Here is a 20,762-nt window from a genome sequence, read left to right on the forward strand (position 1 = left end):
CGGTCCCCCAAAAATATATATAGATTCCCTGACTTCCCGCGAGTTCCCTTGGCCAGATTTTGTCGAGTTCTCAGTTTTTATTAATTGCATAAATGAAAATAATGTATTTTGCTTTCTTTTTCTTTAAGGGCATATTCTTTTCACGTGAGTGCTGATGGGCAGATGCAGCCAGTACCCTTTCCTCCTGACGCTCTAATTGGTGCCGGAATTCCACGGCATGCTCGTCAAATAAATACTCTGTCTCATGGTGAAGTAGTGTGCGCTGTGACGATCTCAAATCCCACCAAGTACGTTTACACGGGCGGAAAGGGATGTGTGAAGGCCTGGGACATTTCGCAGCCTGGAAATAAGAATCCGGTGTCGCAATTGGATTGCCTACAACGTGATAACTACATTCGTTCCGTGAAGTTGCTGCCTGATGGACGGACACTGATTGTGGGGGGTGAAGCATCAAATCTATCAATATGGGATTTGGCCAGTCCTACTCCTCGTATAAAGGCTGAACTGACATCAAGTGCACCTGCGTGCTATGCTCTTGCCATATCACCTGACTCCAAGGTGTGCTTCTCGTGTTGCTCGGACGGTAATATAGCTGTGTGGGATCTCCATAATCAAACGCTGGTCCGGCAATTCCAAGGTCATACCGATGGCGCCTCTTGCATTGATATAAGTGCAGATGGGACAAAATTGTGGACAGGAGGTGAGTTGAAAACCTATAATTTATCAAAAAAAGTTGCGATCTCAGAATTTTTTATTATAATTTCTCGTCTTTAATAATCTAGCCTGGAAAATCTATAGGAAAAAAATTAGAACTTACCTTTCCTGGAATAAAATTATACATTGCATGAACAAAATATTAGGGGAGACTGGGGCAAATAGTCACAAAACGGACATTTTATTTTTTTCCAAGCTACTCGAGAGCTTCAAAAATTTCTAATTAGCGCAGTTTTATAGGAAATTTACCGCTCTACAACTTTGTGAAAGTAATTTTCCTCTATTTTGTAAGGAAATACGTTTATTGAGCCAATTTCTAAAAGGTAATTTTGTGACTATTCTCAAAAATGCTGGGGCAAATAGTACCAGTACTTCATTACGGGCTTCTGTAAATTTGAAAAAAATACCTAGAGGACATATTTTCATAGAAAATTTATTCATCTATATCTTTGTAAACCACCGTTTTCTCTGAGAGAAAAGTGAGAAAACGAGAAAAGCGCTTTTCAAGTTATTTTAGAAAAAAAAACACACACAAAATACTGCAAATCGTTTGACCAATGCAAACAGCAAGCGGCGAGACATGATATCTTTTCGCCGAGACGTTTCTTTTCGCCGTCAGACATCAGAAATTGCTTCGCTTTTTTGTTACTTTTTGCTCTATAACCTTTTGTTACTTTTTACCCCAAGTGGCCATTTTTAATAAAAGGATTTCTGGAGAAAAGAACTTTTGTGAAATTCTAAAATAGATAGCGGATTCGTATTCAAATAATCCTAATTATTTAGAAAATATTCAGCAGTGTATCAATTTTGGAAAATAAGTAGGTAATAATTGTTATCTTCTGCAAGGAAAATATTTCAAAAATAGGGCTAAAAATTACGATATTTTTCTATTTTCTAAATTCCTTGTTCGAATTCTGTAAGAAACTTACGACATTGAAGAAGGTCTATGGAGGCTATCTATAGAAAAAATTTGAGCTGCTATCTTTTTTACCTTGGAAAATATTGGATTTTGAATTTTTCGATTTGTGACTTCTTGCCCCAGTCTCCCCTACTTAAAAAGTACACCAAAGAAATATTCTCGTTATTGGTCCATTTATATTAAAAAAAAAGAAAATAAATCAGACGGAACTCTTACAAAATTAAAATTTAATATAATAAATAAAATAATATTAACAAATTGCTCATGATTTATTAACATTTTTATCTTTAAATAAGTATTTCTATTTTTTTCTATTTTGCAATTAGAATAAAAAAGTATAAGGATTATAAAATAATTTAAAAATTATTTTCTTACTCATAAATTATTGCATTATTACTCAAGGGCCTCGAGAAATGGCATTTATTGCTATAGTAGAGACGATGCTTTGGGTTATTTGAATTAAAAAAAATAATGTTTCTCAACTTTACGGAATGATTGAACTCACGATTAAATTGCTTTATGAATCATAAGGGCATTCCAAAATCGAAAATTGACGAGGAAATACGCATTGACATGAATTACAAGCATACGGACAAGAAAATTAAATACGAGAATATAAATCATTTACGGATACTTCGCTGTTTTATGACCGATTTCAAGACCTTTCCACAAATCCAAATTTAACCAAATCGGTTAAGAAATAAGCAGTCCAGAGTGGTTTATTTTTAAAAAATTGAAGATGGTGATTTTTTAGATCATAGGTATATACCCCTTATATTATATATAGGTATATATATAGGTATATACCCCTTATAGTTCATCCTATAGGATGAACTATAAGGGGTATCTCCAAGACCGGACGTTTGTATCTCTTACCATTTAGTCTCTGTTTAGGGAACAGCAAGAAAAAGATTGTTTAAAAACGATAAGTCACATGGGTATTCTACCGGTTCATTACCGATTGAGCCGGATAATAAATTTCAAGACCTTTACGAAATATCCATTTTTAACCAAATCAGTTTGAAAAAGATACAGTGCGGAATGCTTTCCTTGCATTTTGATGAATGCGTAATTTTCACTATCAACTATTATTCTTTTTTGTTTATTTATTTATCACGTCATTTTGAGTGATAAAACGTATTGATATCATAAAAAATCTAATAACTGAGACTGAGAGTTCTACTATCGTCTGAAGAACTGTCCTTTTTGGTTTCTTAAAAAAAACAACAAATGAATAGACGAAAAGCGCGCTATCTTCGGACGATTCAAACTTCGGACAATTTTTTTTTTATATTTCTAATGAATTTCACCAGGAGGTCTTTTCAGAAAATTTGAAGCATTGGATTAGCTATTAAAATAAAATAACTAATCCAATTTATTTAGAATAAATAGGACATACTGTCCTATTTATTCTAAATAAATTGAATATTGAATTGAAAATATAATATTATAATGCACCAAATTAATTTAAAATACATTGAAAGAAATTAATTGTACGAAGTTTGAGTTGTCCAAAGGTAGCGTGCTTTTCGATATATCTATCTTCAATTTTTTTAAACAGATTTTCAGAACATTATGCGCTTTTAGTATCATTTTATGGAAGTTTTGTGCAGTTTAAATTTAGAAATAAAATTGTGCAAACTTTATAAATTTCTCAAAAGTATGTTCTATATCAAAAAGTTAGACAAATTTTCAACAAACAGCGTTACAACGTTTTTCTTTAATAATTCTTTTATTTAATATTTTGAGTAGTTTTAACCCTTTAACGACGAGACACTTTTTACACTTTTAATTTTTACTGTAAATCAACAATAAAAATTAAACTGAGAAACATAATCAATGATAAGTTTTACATCCAACCTTGGAAAGTCCAACAGAGTCTGATTCGGTGTATTTTGTACCTTTATGGACGATAGGGACAAAAATATCCCAAAAATTTAAGTAATTTTTCTGACAATAGGGTAAATGTCCTAATTCAAAACCATTTCCAGACGCTTTAACTTTCACAGAAGATTCAACACATTAAGTTCATATTTTTTCTGAAGAGAATTACATAAATTTGCTCCTTGACTCTTCTAGAATGTTACTGTTTAGTGAAAATTCTTTAGATATAATTTGAAAACTTCTTAAATATAAGAAAAATACACGAGTGCAAAATGCTTCAATTAGAAACATATTAATCCAAATGGAGACAAGGGAAAGTTTCTAATTGGAGACAAACAGTGTAAGTGAAACCGCGATGAAAGGCTTCCAAAACCTTGTTGAGTTGCTTTTGAGTGCAGGATTTGTTCTTATTCCTGATCTTTTCTCTTTTCCCACTTAAAACAATAAGAAAATCTCTCCAAAAAAATCATATTTTCAGGGTTTCCTGTTGAAGCATTTGCAGACACTTCAGAAAAACCCTTATTGTTCACGAAATAAGTAATTATTTCATTTAAAAACTTCACGTATCGTTAGCAATAAAGATTAACACTTAATTTAACTAAAATTAGCCAGAAATATGACATAAATGTTAAACAAAACGAATAAACAACAGTCACCTCATTGTGCTTTTCATTGGAAAACATGGTCGATCGATGAAAAATTCGATGGTGAAAAGGTACACTTTTAATTTTTCTGAGAAATTAACAAATTAAAATTTGTGAATATGAATAGATTTTCGCTTTATTTGGAGCAAAATTAACTAAATAATGAAACTGAGGTATAGAAAATATATAAATATAATAATTTAGTACCGTATTTATCGTGAAAACAATGACGTTTCCATTTGGAGTAGCGAAAAATTTCCATTTGGAGCAGGTTTTGAATTAGCTTAATTTGCCCTAGTCAGGAAAAATTATTTTCTTTATGGGACACCGGTGTTCCAATCGTCCTTAAAGGGTTAAGGGTTTTAAGAGTGCTCACTTATCAATTTATGGACCCAAAAGGCTTGAAATAAAACCAATATCAATCTATTTTAGGTTTGGACAATACCGTGCGTTCTTGGGATCTCCGTGAGGGCAGACAATTGCAGCAGCATGACTTTAGTTCGCAGATCTTCTCTCTGGGCTACTGTCCTACTGGAGAGTGGCTGGCAGTGGGAATGGAGAATTCCAACGTGGAAGTTCTTCATGCCACTAAACCCGACAAGTATCAACTTCATTTGCACGAAAGTTGCGTACTGAGCTTGAGGTTTGCTGCATGCGGCAAGTGGTTTGTGTCCACAGGAAAGGATAATTTACTAAATGCTTGGAGAACACCCTATGGAGCCTCGATCTTCCAGGTAACTTATACATTTTAATTCCAATTTAGAGACAAATAACTATTTTTTTTAATTTTTATTTTTTCAGTCTAAAGAATCCTCATCAGTGCTTAGCTGCGATATTTCTGCAGATGATAAATATATTGTGACGGGATCAGGTGATAAGAAGGCTACAGTTTACGAGGTCATATACTAAAGGGAAGAAAATGACTCCTTTCCTGAACTTCCTTTTTTTTTTAAAGACATTTGGCCGAAAATGTAGTAAGAAAGTTTGTTTTCTTTTTTATTAAAAATCACAAAAAAGACGCTTAATTCTGTATGTAAAATTTGTTTTTGCATAAAACAAATATCATTGAAAAAAAAAATGAAGTCGTGCAAGGCATTAACTCAGCACAGTTGACTCATTCTTGCATTAGAATGAGGAAATAATGTCAAAATCTCTAAAATATAAGTGTCTAAATAAGTGTTTTTAAAAAATATATATATATAATAGAGAATATAAAGATATACATAATGTCGAATCTTTATTTGGCGGATTAAATTGCAGAAATGATATCGATAAAAAAATTAATTCGAGTATTTGGAAGGAAGGATAAACAATTAGGGGCATCAGACGTTATTGGTACGCAATGGAAATTCCTCTGTTCTCTTTTCGGTTGTCTCCTCTGGTTCAGCCTCACGTTGTTGGAAAACTATCCGGTAGAAGGGAGTGACAACAAGGGGAGCCAGAAGTGGTCCTACCCAGTATATCCAATGATGTTCAAAGTCTCCATTCCAAATGGCTGGTCCAAGAGATCTTGCAGGATTCATGCTTCCTGGAAAGAGAATAAATTACACGTTTTGTAGCTTTTTTTTTGTTATTGGATATTTGCAAGTATTACCTCCAGAAAAGCGAGCACCAGCTAAAGCCAGGCCTGTGATAGTCAAACCGAAGCGCAATGGCACTGAATCGTGATGCTTGGCATTCCGAGAATCCCATACTCCACAACATAGGAAGATCAACACTGAAGTGATTATAAACTCTACAGTGACGGCTGTGAATGGTGATAAATCAGGATGAGGCACGGTTGTGCAGACACCTGGCCCAGTAGCATCTTCAGGACGCCAGATGTGCTTTGGAGTGATCAACTTTAAAACGCCAAAACCAATGAAACCACCCAAAAGTTGACCGGCTACATAAAATACAGCCAACTGGAAATGAAATTGAAAGTAAGTAAATTAATTAAAATATTCCTAAAATACTTTTGTAGAAAAATTTTATAAGAGGCCAAAGTGTCTCGGATAAAGGAAAATGGTGTGTTGTACGAGATAAACGAGATTTGTGTATATACTAAATTTCTGAAAAATAGAATTAAAAAAAAAAGTTACCCCAGGCGTAATGAGTTTGTAAATAACTGCAGCAATTGTAACGGCAGGATTAATATGTGCACCTGAGATGCAACCAAATATGTTTACTACAAGCATTACAACAAGGCCAAAGGTGAGACAGATCACGAGCTCATTGTAGACAGCTCCAAATCCAGAAATGCACGTACTGCAGCCCAGGAATACCAAGATTGCAGTTCCTAGCAATTCAGCCAGAAAAACTGAGATTCGTTCAAGTGTAGCAGAGTTCATGCCTAAGACAAATCAATAGAAAATATTTTAAAATTCATTTCATTCATAATTTTATTTATTGTTTCGTAACTCGTTCCTAAATCCAAACCATTCTTTTTTTTTTTTTGAAAGCATAAGAGCCCTAAACCCCAAAATTTTCTTAATTGTGATAAAGGAAATCAGACATATAGAGAATTACTTTGAATTATCACGTTCTAAAACCATACAGCTATAAATTTTTCTTTATCAATCTAACTTAATTCTGGATTTAGTCTCTTTTGAATTGATACTTTTTTTTGATCGATTCAGACGTATTATCTTCACGTGTGCATTTTATTTGATAAAGGAAATTTTACACTGTAAAAGTGCAGCAACTATTTATTTTACAAACATTTCAACATCATACTTGAAACTTGAGATATGAAGGTTTTTTTTTTTTATTGTGCAATAGGCAATACCCAACAAACAAAAAAATAGATGGAGAGTATTTTCTACAAAAGAACAATTTTGGATTTACTAGCTGAAAACTTAAAAAAAAAAATTAGGGTAAATTAAGCTAATTCAAAACCTGCTTCAAATGGAAATTTTTTGCTACTCTAAATGGAAACGTCATTGTTTTCATGATAAATACAGTACTAAATTATTATATTTAATATATTTTTTATACCACAGTTTCATTATTTAGTTAATTTTGTTCCAAATAAAGCGAAAATCCATTCATATTCCAAATTTTAATTTGTTAATTTCTTAGAAAAATTAAAAGTGTACGCCTTTTCACCATCGAATTTTTGATCGATCGACCATGTTTTCCAATGAAAAACACAATAAGGTGACTGTTGTTTATTCGTTTTTTTTTAATTTTTATGTCATATTTCTGGCTAATTTTAGTTAAAGTTGATCATCTTTTACTTTTTACTGATCATGTTTTATTTTTGGCTGATCACTTTTTATTTTTTGTTGATCATGTTTCACTTTTTACTAACCGTTTTTAATTTTTTACTGACCATTTTCTTTTATTTTTACTGATCATTTCGATTTTTTGCTGACCAAATTTGACTTTTTACTGCTTGTTTATTCAATAACATTATTATCATTGCATTGGTTTAGTTTTTATCCCGGAAAAAGACCAAAAAACATCACGACCCCTCACCTTATGATTTTTCAATTTTTTAGAAAATCTTAAATCTGCTCTAATAATCGTAATTCTCAATATTTGTAATATTGTGCTTTCGAGTCTGAGAATTTAATAAAATTTCTTGTTTTGTGTATTTTTTTGTATCCATCTGTTAAATTTATATAAATGAATTGAACCAGAGCATGAATAAGTTAAAATTTCAATGATCAGTGAACTTCTCTAATTTATAGGCAAAAACTGTTTTCTCGGTATATTTAGTTCGAGTAGTAAAAGCAAAGTCTCAGGTTTTAGGTTTTAGATAAACTTAAAGTTGCTTAAATTTACCTCTAGGATTGAAAAGCATTACAGTAGAGTCTCGCTAATTCGGTTCTTTTAAGATCAGACTACTTTTTTTAATTCGGGCAGCAGTTAAATTTCAAAGAAGTTTGTTGATATTTTTCAAATTTGATTATGTTTATCAAATGAAGCAAATATGCTTAAATTTGCCATGGTTGCACTGTTGGAAACGTAAATTTTTTTTCCACATTTCTAAATCCGGCCCTGAAGCTGATCCTTTCAAAGAGATTCCATTTTAAGCATATACTTCGGGAGAGAAAGCTATAAAGAATAGCTAGAACACCAAGGATCAAAACGATCAAACAGCAAAATACTGTTTTGAAGCTTTTATTTTTACTAATGCAAAATTTACAATAACGAGGCTGATATGGAAACGTTTACCTTATTGGTTACGTGGGTCGCGCTTTCTAAGAAAAAAAAACAGCATTATTGTAAATCCTTATTTTTTTGTTGCTGTTTTTTTTACTTTCCTTGTTTTTCTTTTCTTTTTCTAATATTACTGTTATTAATTAATAAATATTACTATTACTATTACATGAGGTGCAGTAATTCATTTTTATTGTCGCTCATTGATTTTCAGTGTTAAAAGTTAATAATTTCAGAATTTAAGAAAACAAATAAAAAATAGTAATGTCTATAATTTTGTGATAGACTTTCCAAATTCAAAAAATAATTTCAATGCAGTTAGTATTATTTTTGTGTGTACAAAATAAATTTTACTGTCTCATTTTTCTTGATACAGCTTTGTATAAGAAAGCTTATAAGCCTAAATTTAAGAAAATATCAATTGTTTATTTAAAAAGTAATTCCACTTTATTAGCCTGACAAGCGAGTGTTTCAGAAGATATATTGGACATGGAATTTTGCAGAAAATTCCATGTCCATGGAAATTCCATGCGATTTTTCCTAAACTTTGAATGAGAGATTTCGAATCAAAATACTCTCATTTTTAAATAGGATTTTAAACAGTATTTTCTCATTTATTTATAGATTTACAAAATCTTTTTGTGTTCTAACGCTTATTAAGAAATGCGACGCAAATCAGAAGTATTATCTCTTTTTGGGTTATGCCTTAATCTTAATACCGATAAGAAAGATAAAGCTAGTTCTTAATCTCTTAAATGTTATTTTCAACGTGACGTCTGTGATTTATTTTTAAAATGACTTTGTGTGTAAAATAATTCTTTTCGGCAGCCTCATTTAAATGGTGTAAATCATTTCTAAAGAAGAAATTACTGGATGTTTGAGGCTCATGTGCTCCTTATCACAACATAAAATTTTAATCATGAGAAAAATGCGATTATGACCAACAGAGATGAGAGCAAGTCATGATTGTTTGATTTTTGTGACATTTTTGACGGGTTAATTTCCTTTGAGATTAGATTTATGGTCATTTTTATTAGTATTTTCTGTAAAATAACAAATCTCATTGTTACGTAACAACCTGAAGAAAAAATAGTTATAGCCACAAATCAGAATTAGGATAATTATCAATTTATAGATAAAACACTTGAACAGCATTAAATTAATTTTGAAGTGTATTCAATTGCACTTTTATGAACTTTACTGGGTGATAAGACCAGCAAATAATGCTACTGTTTACATTCCCTAGTACTATGATAATATTGTAAGAGATATTTAATACAAAAAATACTTATATGCACTGCGAAATAAATATCCGCGATAAAAAGTTCCTTTTGGCCTTTCTATTGACCCTCTTTCTTTTATAGACACATTTTCCGCGTAAGCGGTCAATATTGCACAAGAAAGCGAATTAAATTTACATAAGATTACGCAGAACTGCAGTTTCATTAGGAACACACAATAATTTTCCTACCATTTCAGCTAAAATCAATTAACTGTGTCAATTTTTAGTAAGTCTATATCATAATAACATTTATTTTATATATTTTTTTCTTCTAAAACTTTCTCTCTAACAGATAACCTAATATTCTAATCACAAGGACAATTTTGAAAAGTTATTAAAAAAAAAACTTTTAAGGAACTTAAAAAAAGATTTTTTGTTTACTCACTGAATTTGTCGAGGGAATTAACTTTTAAAATCGATCTTAACTCCAGCCAGTCAGAAAAGGAACTGAAAGACCGTGATCGATGAGGGAAATTAATGCGAAGAGTTCAAGTGAATATGAGTGAGTGAGCGTGAATGAAAAAAAAAACGTGATAAGGAATATCAAGAAAATCCCGTAGTTTTACTTTTGTTACACAGTGCGATGGATTTATGAAGAGCTTATCTTCCAGGAATATGAACCACTTTCAAATTTTTCATAAGATCAGTAATGCATTTTATATAGTTTTATCCTTAAGTAAATTGGTATTCTGGATAAATTTTGTGCAAAGTGCAATTACAAAATGAACAAATGCATTTTTAAATATTTATTTTTTTTCTTTAATAATTTTGTTTACGTTCTTATCATCTTAGCGGCTTTATAAACACCAATGTAAAGTTTCTAAAATATTTTATATAAGATTTTTAATAAAACTGTTGTGTTTTGTATTTTAACTCAAAAACATAGCCTTCGTAGAATAAACAAAAATCACTAAAATAGAATAAGAAAATCATAAGATTTCTTAACAAACATCAATCAAATTAGAAATGTTTCATTCTCTATAATAAGATAAGATTGGCGAAGTGATTTAATATTGAGTGATTAGAATCAAATTAAGTAGTCTCATACACAATTGTGATAGGATGACGGTTCAATGCTATTTTTTTCAAAAACTGATAACAGAAACTTTGGTAAACCCTTAAAAGCATTTTAAGCTTTTTATTTTCGTATACCAATCACTTCATGAAGTACGCATAGTTACTTAAAACAATCGAGACGTTTAAAATGGATTGACAATATTAAAATTGTAGGGACGCCTGGGGCAAAATGTAACACAAACTTTTCTTTTTCTTTAAATCTCACCCAAGGAGCATTTATCGCTATAAATTAGTAGAGATGTCTGACATTTATACGAAAACGATGGCGAAGACTTTACATATTTCTTCTATATAACTGCATAAAAGAGGTCCATATTTGAGTGAATGGGGAATTTTTGCATCCAAAATATAACAATTATTTATTTTAGATATAATCACGTCATCTTGTACGGTAAAATGTATCGATTATGACTAAATAAAATATAATCACTATACAATATCAATTTTATAATTACTGATCGTGGAATTGTCATTTCTTTTCCATTTTCATTTAAGATTTGCTTAAACATTTTCCTCAAATGAATAATTTATTTATCATGAACGATTCAGTCAGATTTCCTGTGACTCGTGCACTTTTATTGCGTATGAAGATTTAATGCAACGACTGTTTTGCGTTAAGGGACACAATATTAGTGAACAAAATTTCATTCCCGGCCTGAAATTCTCAAGGGAAAGCTAAGAAATTAAAGAAAAGAAAATTGAATAAACTCATTGCTTTTTCCATCGTATCATTGAAATAACTTATGGATGTCAGATTTTTACTGCGTGTATTGATAGAACATCACTTTAAACACAATTGTGGACAAATATTGGTACACACAAATATTTTTTGCACAATTTCTCAATTAAATTGGGTTTAGTGTTGCCAATTTTCTATAATTTTCCACGCCATAATTTTCATTTTATTTCGATAAAATAAAATCAAGATATTATACCCTAAATAAATAAGAAATATAGAAGAAAACACGTTTTTACATATTTTTGTGATTATATTTACATTATATCGTACAATATGTTTACATTACAGACTCCTTGTATAAATAATATCACTTCAGAATAAACAATGTCAAAACACTGAAATTTTGTGCATTTGATAGACTTTTTCTGCACTCTGGACACTCTTTCTGCAATTTAGTTTCACGACAGAAGATCAGGAACTTGTTTTAATGCTTGTACTTTCGCTACACTGCAATTAAAGAAACAAAATGTTAGCTCTCACAAATACAGTATTAATTCACTATTTTTCTATCAGTTATCCTTACTTTGTCAAATTTGATCTCTTCGATGTGTGTGCTCGACTTTACTGTACACGCTGGTACACTTCAATATTTTAATTTATAATAAACATCACTTTTTATCACAACGTTTTACTCAGAAATGAACCTCTGCTTAGTAAACAAAGCAGATTTTGACAATCTGACAGCGTCATACAAAAAGAAGACAAGTTGTATATAACTCGTGTCTTTTATGGAGCAAATGTAACTAAAATATACCACAACACGATGTTCATACAATTTCACGACATTATGTGAACATAATAGCACGAATATGTAAGATAAATATACTTTAGAAATTTCTGACATAGTTTTATACATTTTCACTCAAAAATAGATTATATTATGACTTGTTTATAGATCTAAAAATGTTTGGTCGTAATTTTAAGGGAAAATAACAAAATATTAACTGGAATTTATCAAACGAAATGTATTACATGTATTAATAGAAAATAACCGATATTTTCTATACATTTTTTAGTCAAGTTATTATACTTGCATTCAACGTACATAATTTTCAGATAATATACATCCATTGTGTTCATACATTATATTTTTAAGAAATAGCTCGATTACGTTGAAAATATGTTGGTTACATTTGAGACATACATTATTTGGATATCAAATGCCCCTTGAGTGATTTCTAATTGACACGGTTTTATTTATCGCTAAAACTAAAACTTTGCTGAAGACTAAATTCCTCCATCTAAAAGATAAAACCTACTTTTTATCCTTTATTCCAAGGGTGTATAGCCAGGATTTTAGTAAGAGGGGGCAAAATTTGAAATGTTTTGAAATTTTGGAGGAATATCACCCGTTTTCCGAACGGTAGGAACCAGTAGCTCTCTCTTCAATCTTAATGAATTTGAACTTCTTGAAGAATTAATAAAACTAAGATGTTTTGAAAAACAAATTATTCAGGAACATTTTTACACCTATTTTGATGATTTTGGATCTGAGTAACATTTTTTTTGGCAGAAATTGATCTTAAGCTTAAGAATAATATCCTAAAATAAATGTTCTGTTGCCAAAAAAGTCTTTAGACTTTACTAAGAAATGGCCTTTACTGACTTGAAAGGTTTTTGTTGGATTTTTTGTTGGTTTTTATGAGGTTTTCGAAAAATCCAAGATCATTCAATGTAGATTAAAAATGGTTTTATCGTGATTTTTCAAAAGAACATGCATAAGATCTATTTATTAATTAAATTTGAATAGTTTTTTGGAGGATTTTGTAAAAGCTTTTGATCAACTATTGTTAAAAAAAAAAAACAATGTTGTCTTAGAAGAGCTTTTTGGAGAATCTTTGAAAACAAAAGCTTTGCAGAAAAACCTTTCGAGACTCTAAAGCAGAGGTGTGCAAGAACCGTTAAAAACCGAATAAACGTCAAAATAAGTTCGTTCTGGTAGCGTTTTGACCATTGACGTACATGTTTCATTTGACGTTTATTCGGTTTCAACGGTTCTTGCACACCTCTGCTCTAAAGGGCATCTTCATGCAATTTCTCATCAATTTCCTTGGAGTACATGGAAAAGTTGTTAGGTGACTATAGCAAGTTTTCAATTTACGAACTTGCGAATTTAGGTTCGTCAAAATTGGATTTAAATTGGAGTTTTGAAGACATAAAGGCAGAACGTTTTTCACAATTTTAAATTCGTATTATCGCCTAATTATACTCCACCAAGCAAGCTCATTTGGAAATGTTTCTGAAGAATTTGGTGTGGAAATGAATTATAGTAGTGAATTTTATGCACAGAAAGCTTGTAGAAAAATTCTACAACTTAAAAAAAAAATATTAATGTTATTTTGATCCATATTCCTTAAAAAAATTAACTAATAGGGGAGGGTGGGGCAGTTTCACCCCTAAATTGCAAAATGGATTTTGAGACCATTTTGCAAAAAGATGATAAACAGAAGTAAAACTTTGTATATTCTGTGAATTACAGTTGGATTTGGGGTTAATAAAAATAATAATAATAATCCTTTAATTTCATTGGTCTATTGTGGAAAAAATGATTTTACTTGAATGGCAGAATGCGCGAAAGTCCCCCGTTGTGGAGCAATTTCAAGATAAATATGATGCAATTTTTGAGAAAGATAAAATGTGTTTTATAGGAAACTGGCGATACCAGAATTGATTAAAATTACTATTTTGAAATCTTCTAAGACTCTAAAACCTAAAAATATACTCGAACAAGAACTTTATAACAGAATTTTAACACTAATTAATCATACAGAGAAAATAAAATATCACCAAAGATTTTCAAGCCTATTTCTAATTAATTGAGCAATTTTCTTTGAATTTTTATACGAAAGAAATGTCTTTTGTAGTGCTAAGCCAATTCTGTACATTGTTGGATCATTATATCGCATTAGAACATGTCCTTTTTAGTATAACAGTTTTATAATATTATTTTAAAGTCTTGAATTTTTATAATACTAAAAAAAAATTACAATATCTTGCTGAAAACATTCTGAAAAGATATTATAACAATTAAATTTATCATTACATTTAATTTTTAAAAAAATTTAATTAAAAATTTAATTAAATTTAAATTTTTTATGAACTTTTAGGAAATACTATTTTCCATAATTTCGAACTTTATCGACAAAAACAGCTACAAAACGTTTTCAATGATCATATTAAGTTAATTTTGATTAAAAAAGTAAATTGTTAGATACTGGAAACTTCTCCGTGTGCTTGCATGAAACTGCCCCTCGCGAAGTTTCGGAACTCAAATCAAAATTGTCAGAACCGTCTCAGATTTCATTCAACGCTAAATGCCTTATAATAAACATAAAAGCACTAGTAATTTAATAAAATTATGTTATTTCGATAGATAAGTGCAATAGTTTAGAAATTGTTGAAAATAAAACATTACAAAATGTTTCATTTTGATGCAGTTTTATAAAATCAATTACAGAACTCAAACGAGAAGCGTCACGAAATTAATTATTTTTATGAGAATGGGTCTCAGTTATCTCTTCAATAACATAAAGGTTTTATCCCATTCCTTTCAAAGGGATAAGAAGAATATCCAAAAATTGAAACTGCCCCACCGTTAAACTGCCCCACCCTCCCCTATTCATTCTTAAAAACTAATGAAAACAGTTTATGAGCTATATCAGAACTACCTAAAATCATCAAAATCGGATTAAATTTGTCATTTATGCCGTATTTTTGTGAGAAAACATTCTTTTGACAAATTTGTCTTGTTAATTTCACAGAACTTTTTTTTTCAGAGTAGGGAAAAGTCTTCAACAAAATTGTAGACCGATACATTTTCAAATAAAATAATGTTTCAACTGAATATTTTCTTCATTTACAAATAAGTGGGTTAAATATGACAAGTGAAGATTTTTTACGTATTATTTCATATCTTCTGCCATCTGATAAGATCATTTTTGATACAAAACAATCTAGATACAAATTATTATTAAAAAATTTATTAATGCATAAAATTTGGATAATAATTCGCTTAAAATTAATATCTTTTGTATGGAAAATATTTTGAAAAGCAGCCTAAAATTTTTATTTATTTTTTTACTTTTTTGCTAAGAATCTCTTAAATCTTTGGAGATTTAGGAAGATTCATCAAGACCATAAGGATAAAATTTTAGGCCTTGATCTTTTTTGCCTTAGAAAATAATAGAATTTTTATATTTACAAGTTTTCGTATTTTGCCCCAAATTTCTTTTTTTAAATATTTTAATATTTTCTCATAAATTCTGTTAAGATAATACTTCCCACAGATCTGATGATATTAATTGACCTTAGACTTGAAGTTAATGATCAAGGTTCAAGGCCTGAGGATTAGATCGATCACTTAGTTCAAAATTGATAGATACGTATTAATCATTATTTCGAGTAATAACGCTGAGCTATCTCTCACAGGGACACGAGTTATGCCCCTGTAACTTCAAATGAACGCTGCATAAGAAAAGCACTAATTTATACAGTCTAATAAAATGCGTGATAATGACATTTTTCCAATAGAAAAAAAAAACACATTGAGAAGTGCAAAAGTTTAAGGAAACATCATGTGAGAGGTCAATGTTGTTACATTATAGTCACAGTATAAACAAATCAAACTTACACAAAGTCCCATTCATTTTTGTGAGCTTATTGGGCAACTCTAGAGACTTCCCATTTGCCACAGAGCAGATATTTTTGATCTCTGTCATTATATTGGCCTTTTTTATTAGACCTCACACCTGAAAAGACATTCACAAAATTAAATATTTGCAAAAAAGAGCATGGGAAATGCACCAACAAGACACATTTTATGTTAATTTACTTTGCCACGGTTAAATTCCACAAGAAACGCTTAGGGTACAAAACACTCAATGATTGTTTTTTGTTGTGATTAAAATTAATGCAATAACGTAAAACTGTCTATGAAATTTCTTTTGACCTGCTGCACGATAAAAAAAGTAGCATAAAAACGGAATGAAATTGCAAATGATGAAAACTATTCCACAACTCTCCACACGGTAGACACCAATAAACTGCTGACGATGAGACACCAAATCTTCATTTCTCTTTGAGAAGCTCTGATTATCCCACCAAAAATCTCATCCCACCATCATTGAGTTCATCAAAAGCTTTACGGAGAGTGAAAGAATGAAGGATTATCCAAAAAGTAATGGTATTTTATAGTTGATCAATCAAATTTGTCCGCGTTTTAAAATATTTTTAAAATTTTAGAAAGGTGAGACTTATAGTTAATTTAATTTAATTTTATCTTTATATAAAATAGATGATAAGTTTGATAGAGTGGAGGTAAATATAATGAATCCTTGGAGAAAAAGTTATGGTGACACTTTGTATTTTCTTCTTATTTTCCATCTACCTTTCTTTTCTTTTTTTTTACTATTCCACAACTCTCCACATTAAACTGCTGACGATGAGACACCAAATCTTCATTTCTCTTTGAGAAGCTCTGATTATCCCACCAAAAATCTCATCCCACCATCATTGAGTTCATCAAAAGCTTTACGGAGAGTGAAAGAATGAAGGATTATCAAAAAGTAATGGTATTTTATTTCTCTTTGAGAAGTTGATCCCACCAAAAATCATTTGAGTCCGCGTTGATCAATAAAATATTTTTAAAATTTTAGAAAGGTGAGACTTATAGTTAATTTAATTTAATTTTATCTTTATATAAAATAGATGATAAGTTTGATAGAGTGGAGGTAAATATAATGAATCCTTGGAGAAAAAGTTATGGTGACACTTTGAACATTACATTATTGGGGTAGCATATGGTAATTTAATTATCCACATTCTTTTAAGAATGGTACAATAAATGGTTTATGTTTATATACATATAAATGGTTAGGGGAGACCGGGGAGGTTTGGGTTTTATCTTCTCCAAGAAAATTCAGTTGTTTTCCAAGTTCTATCGAGTATACTTTTTATAAAGTCAATACCCATAAGTATCCTATAGACCGCATAAAATTGTAATACACAATCGTGGTTTTTTGGAATAGTGTCTCAAAGTCAAAACATGAAAAAGTGTCCCAAAGCTCCCCGGTCTCCCCTATCATTTTTATTTATATTTCTTATCTTATTTATATATTTCTGTAGAATTTTTCCAAGAATTATTTTATTTACTATTAATCTTCTTTCAGGAAAAAATGAAAAAAAAACCATTGTAATAATATATTTTAAATGAAATAATAATAATATAAATAAACACAACGGGTTTTCATATCGACCACTCATGTTAATATCCATCATGTGACTAAAGTAAAACCTTCTTTTCTGCGATGGCATCGTACAAATTTGTATGGTGAAGTAGTATAAATCAGTGTTGCAAGAGAATGTGGCATTCGCATTTGAGATTCGTTACGAAGACACAATAATAGTGAACATCTTGTAATTTCACCCACTCGCTATCTTTCGCACTTCAATCCAAGTGAATTGAATGTTACAAAATTCTATCAAATAATTAATTTTCGTTGATTAATTTTCTTCAAGTGACGTCTTCATTTTGCAGAAAGTTATTAATAATTTCAGAATTTCTTGAGATCAGTGATCACGTTGTTTTTTTGTGAAAGTTATAACACTTTTTTAAACAAAAAAATACTCGATGACCCATTGCTTTCGTACTATTTTGTTTTTAGAAACAAAATGATGGACAGAAAAATTAAATAATTTTTAAATACGGTGCTGGAGGGCATCTAGAATTCCATTTTTAATCAATTCCTGAGTCAAAAGATATGTTTACGTTTACGGCTTATAAGATGTCCTTTTGCTAGTGCATATAAAGAGGTCGTTATTAAATGAGAGAATATATTTTTGAAATTTCAAACTTAATCGTCTGTAATAGCAAAACCTTTTCTATGAATATCTAAAATTGGTTTTAGTTAAAATTGTGATAGTTAATTATTATTGGTCACAGAAAACTTCCCCATAAACTTGTATGAAGCTGCCTCTGTCGTACTTTCAGAATAGCAAAATGGTCAAAAACATTTTAAAATTCATCAAATCCAAGGGGCAAACAACTGACCAAAATTTCATATCGTAGAATCAATATTCACAAAATATTTCCAATTTTATATGAGAAGAAGAAAATATTCGAATATTTCCCTAAATATTCGCAATATTCGCAATATTCAGGGATTATTCGCGATATTCGCAATATTCGCAATATTTAGGAATTATTCGCGATATTCGCAATATTCATGAAAAAATGCCAATATTCGCGATATTCACGTTGGTAGATGTTCTAGACTCGCGAGTTGTTTCCCTCTTGATCCAATCCTAAGTAAATTAATTAAAATCATGAAAATTCTATTAAATTATTACAATTATATTATTTGTATAGATATTTGCAATTAGTAAAATATAAAATTTTAATGCAACAGATATCAAACGACAACCCTTAAAAAATTATTAAGTTCTGTAAACCTTGGGCAGGTACCGCTTTAGTAACTTAAAGGTTTTATTTCATTTCTCCCAAAGAAATAAGAAAGTATGCAAAAATTGAAATTATCCCTTCGTTAATTGCCCTAGCTTCCCCTAGTTAGATAAGACTACCAATGTTTAATTATTATTTACCATTTTTTACCAAAATAGGGTAAGATGGAGTAATTTGGAATCATGTCTAATTTGGAACTTAGAGATTTCATAACTGTTTTAGATGGCAAAAGGAGAAAACAACAAAGAAGTACTCTCGAAGTGAAGTCTTGTACTTCTTCGTGGTTTTCCTTTTCTCTTTGACCATCTGAAACAGTTAGAAAATCTCAAAATTCCAAAATAGACATGATTCCAAATTACCCCATGTTACCCTACTTACCAATTTACTGCAGCCTTCATAAAATATTAAAAAAATCGTAATTGCTATAATTAAAAAAAATCTTAGTATTTTTTAATATTTTTATATGAACTTATTTTAGAGTTTTGGGGATCTCTTGGTGGAATTCTGAGCATCATTTCTTGAAAGATATCGATATCCCTGTTGGGGAATTCTATAACAGCATGACAATGTCACATGGCAAAATTAGAAGAAATTTATGGGGTAGGGGAAGTGTGCTAAATTCCGGCCAGCTTGCAATTTCGGCCACCTTTTTTGTTCCTCGAATTTTCATGAATTTTTAGTTTTTACATACTCTAGAGATTATACAATGCAAAAGAATAACAAAATATGTAGCTTCGACAAACGAGATGACGTGAAAAAGATATTGGAAGAATTCCCGAAGGGCAAAAGGAACTATGAGAATGAAGGTGGCCGAAATAGGGCACCAAAGCTATGTCTACCTACATTTTTATTCATTTTGAAATGTACTAAGAACAATTTTAAAGTAAATAAAGACGATAAACTGTCTACAAAGTTCTAAGCAACACTCCTTAAGTAGAAGGAATAAAAAAATCAATTTCTATTAAAGATATTACATTTCAAACTTGAGACTTTTTCGCTTTCATGCAACTATGCCGAAATTTGGCACACTTACCCTAAATTCGGAAAAACTAATCAAAAATCCGTCTCATATTAGTTACTAAAAACTTTATACAGCTACTTACAATGGCTGTTCGATGCTCATTGGTCTTTATTGTTATCCTCTCGAATTTACCATGAAAATTCTCATATGACATTGTCATGCTGTTAGAGAATTCCACTTCTGATTCGACTCTTGCGGTTGTAAGAACCAGTCCGCATTTCAAAATGTGATAATTGATTGAGATAAACCAAATAAAACAATCAGCTTGTAAACGTAAACCAATAAATTGTACAAACAGCCTAGTTAAAATAGCCGAGTACATTAAAAATAATATGGTTTTAAAATTTAGTTATTTTTTTATATAAAAATCGGTTTGGGGAAGTGAGGTATCTTTGAATTGATGTATATTTAAAATACCGTAAAGTGATATAATTTGGAATTAGTGTTACAAGTTGGACATGGCTTTTTTCTTGATAAATACAGTACAAAGTTTGTTTTTAAGCACAAGGACCCAAATTATAAAACTAAAGCATTAAGAATATACAAATAAAAATGAAGTACTAAATTTATCAAGACAAAATGTCCTGTCCAAATTGTACCATTGTCCAACTTGTACCACTGTCCAACTTGTACCACTTTACCCTATGGCTTTTTTCGCCTATTTTTAAGTAGAACTCGGCTAGAGAAAAGCTTAATTTCAAAGGTGCCCCACTTCCCCAAAATTTTCTTTTAAATCACAATGGGTCTTGCACACTATTTAGATCAGGAAAATTTCGTGAAATCGAAATTCACATCACTTCTTTCTCATACTTTTTACAATGTCTATCAATTAAATTTAGTTTAATAGAATTTTGAGTGCGAAAGGAGATAGAAATAT

The 20,762-nt window shown here is 30.4% G+C and overlaps 2 protein-coding genes across 2 annotated transcripts in view; one reads left to right on the forward strand and one right to left on the reverse strand.

Moving 5' to 3' along the window:
* The window catches only part of LOC129803760 (protein groucho-like), a 30,968-nt gene extending 25,580 nt beyond the window's left edge, over nt 1-5,388 (forward strand). Inside the window, exons 9-11 of the mRNA XM_055850542.1 lie at nt 129-700; nt 4,594-4,895; nt 4,963-5,388. Coding sequence (XP_055706517.1) covers nt 129-700; nt 4,594-4,895; nt 4,963-5,070 — 982 coding nt within the window. The 3' untranslated portion in view covers nt 5,071-5,388. The remainder of the gene's footprint in view (nt 1-128; nt 701-4,593; nt 4,896-4,962) is intronic.
* Nucleotides 5,386-10,076, reverse strand: LOC129803814 (aquaporin AQPAn.G-like). Its single transcript, XM_055850617.1, has 4 exons — nt 9,975-10,076; nt 6,243-6,493; nt 5,756-6,065; nt 5,386-5,689 (listed from the first exon to the last, which is right to left on the reverse strand). The coding sequence occupies exons 2-4, from the start codon at nt 6,489-6,491 to the stop codon at nt 5,484-5,486; spliced, it is 765 nt and encodes a 254-aa protein (XP_055706592.1). The 5' UTR covers nt 6,492-6,493; nt 9,975-10,076; the 3' UTR covers nt 5,386-5,483.
* Between the last annotated feature and the right edge of the window lie 10,686 nt (nt 10,077-20,762).

Source organism: Phlebotomus papatasi, chromosome 2 (genome assembly GCF_024763615.1).
Source record: "Phlebotomus papatasi isolate M1 chromosome 2, Ppap_2.1, whole genome shotgun sequence".
Classification (NCBI taxonomy): Eukaryota; Metazoa; Arthropoda; class Insecta; order Diptera; family Psychodidae; genus Phlebotomus; species Phlebotomus papatasi.

What these genes read in the sequence shown, in the direction of transcription:
- LOC129803814 (XM_055850617.1), bottom strand. Translation starts at nt 6,491, where the DNA reads ATGAACTCTGCTACACTTGAACGAATCTCAGTTTTTCTGGCTGAATTG. An exon ending in ACAAACTCATTACGCCTGGG is followed by an intron (nt 6,066 to 6,242) that starts GTAACTTTTTTT and finishes TTTCATTTCCAG; the next exon opens with TTGGCTGTATTTTATGTAGC. An exon ending in TGGTGCTCGCTTTTCTGGAG is followed by an intron (nt 5,690 to 5,755) that starts GTAATACTTGCA and finishes TTCTCTTTCCAG; the next exon opens with GAAGCATGAATCCTGCAAGA.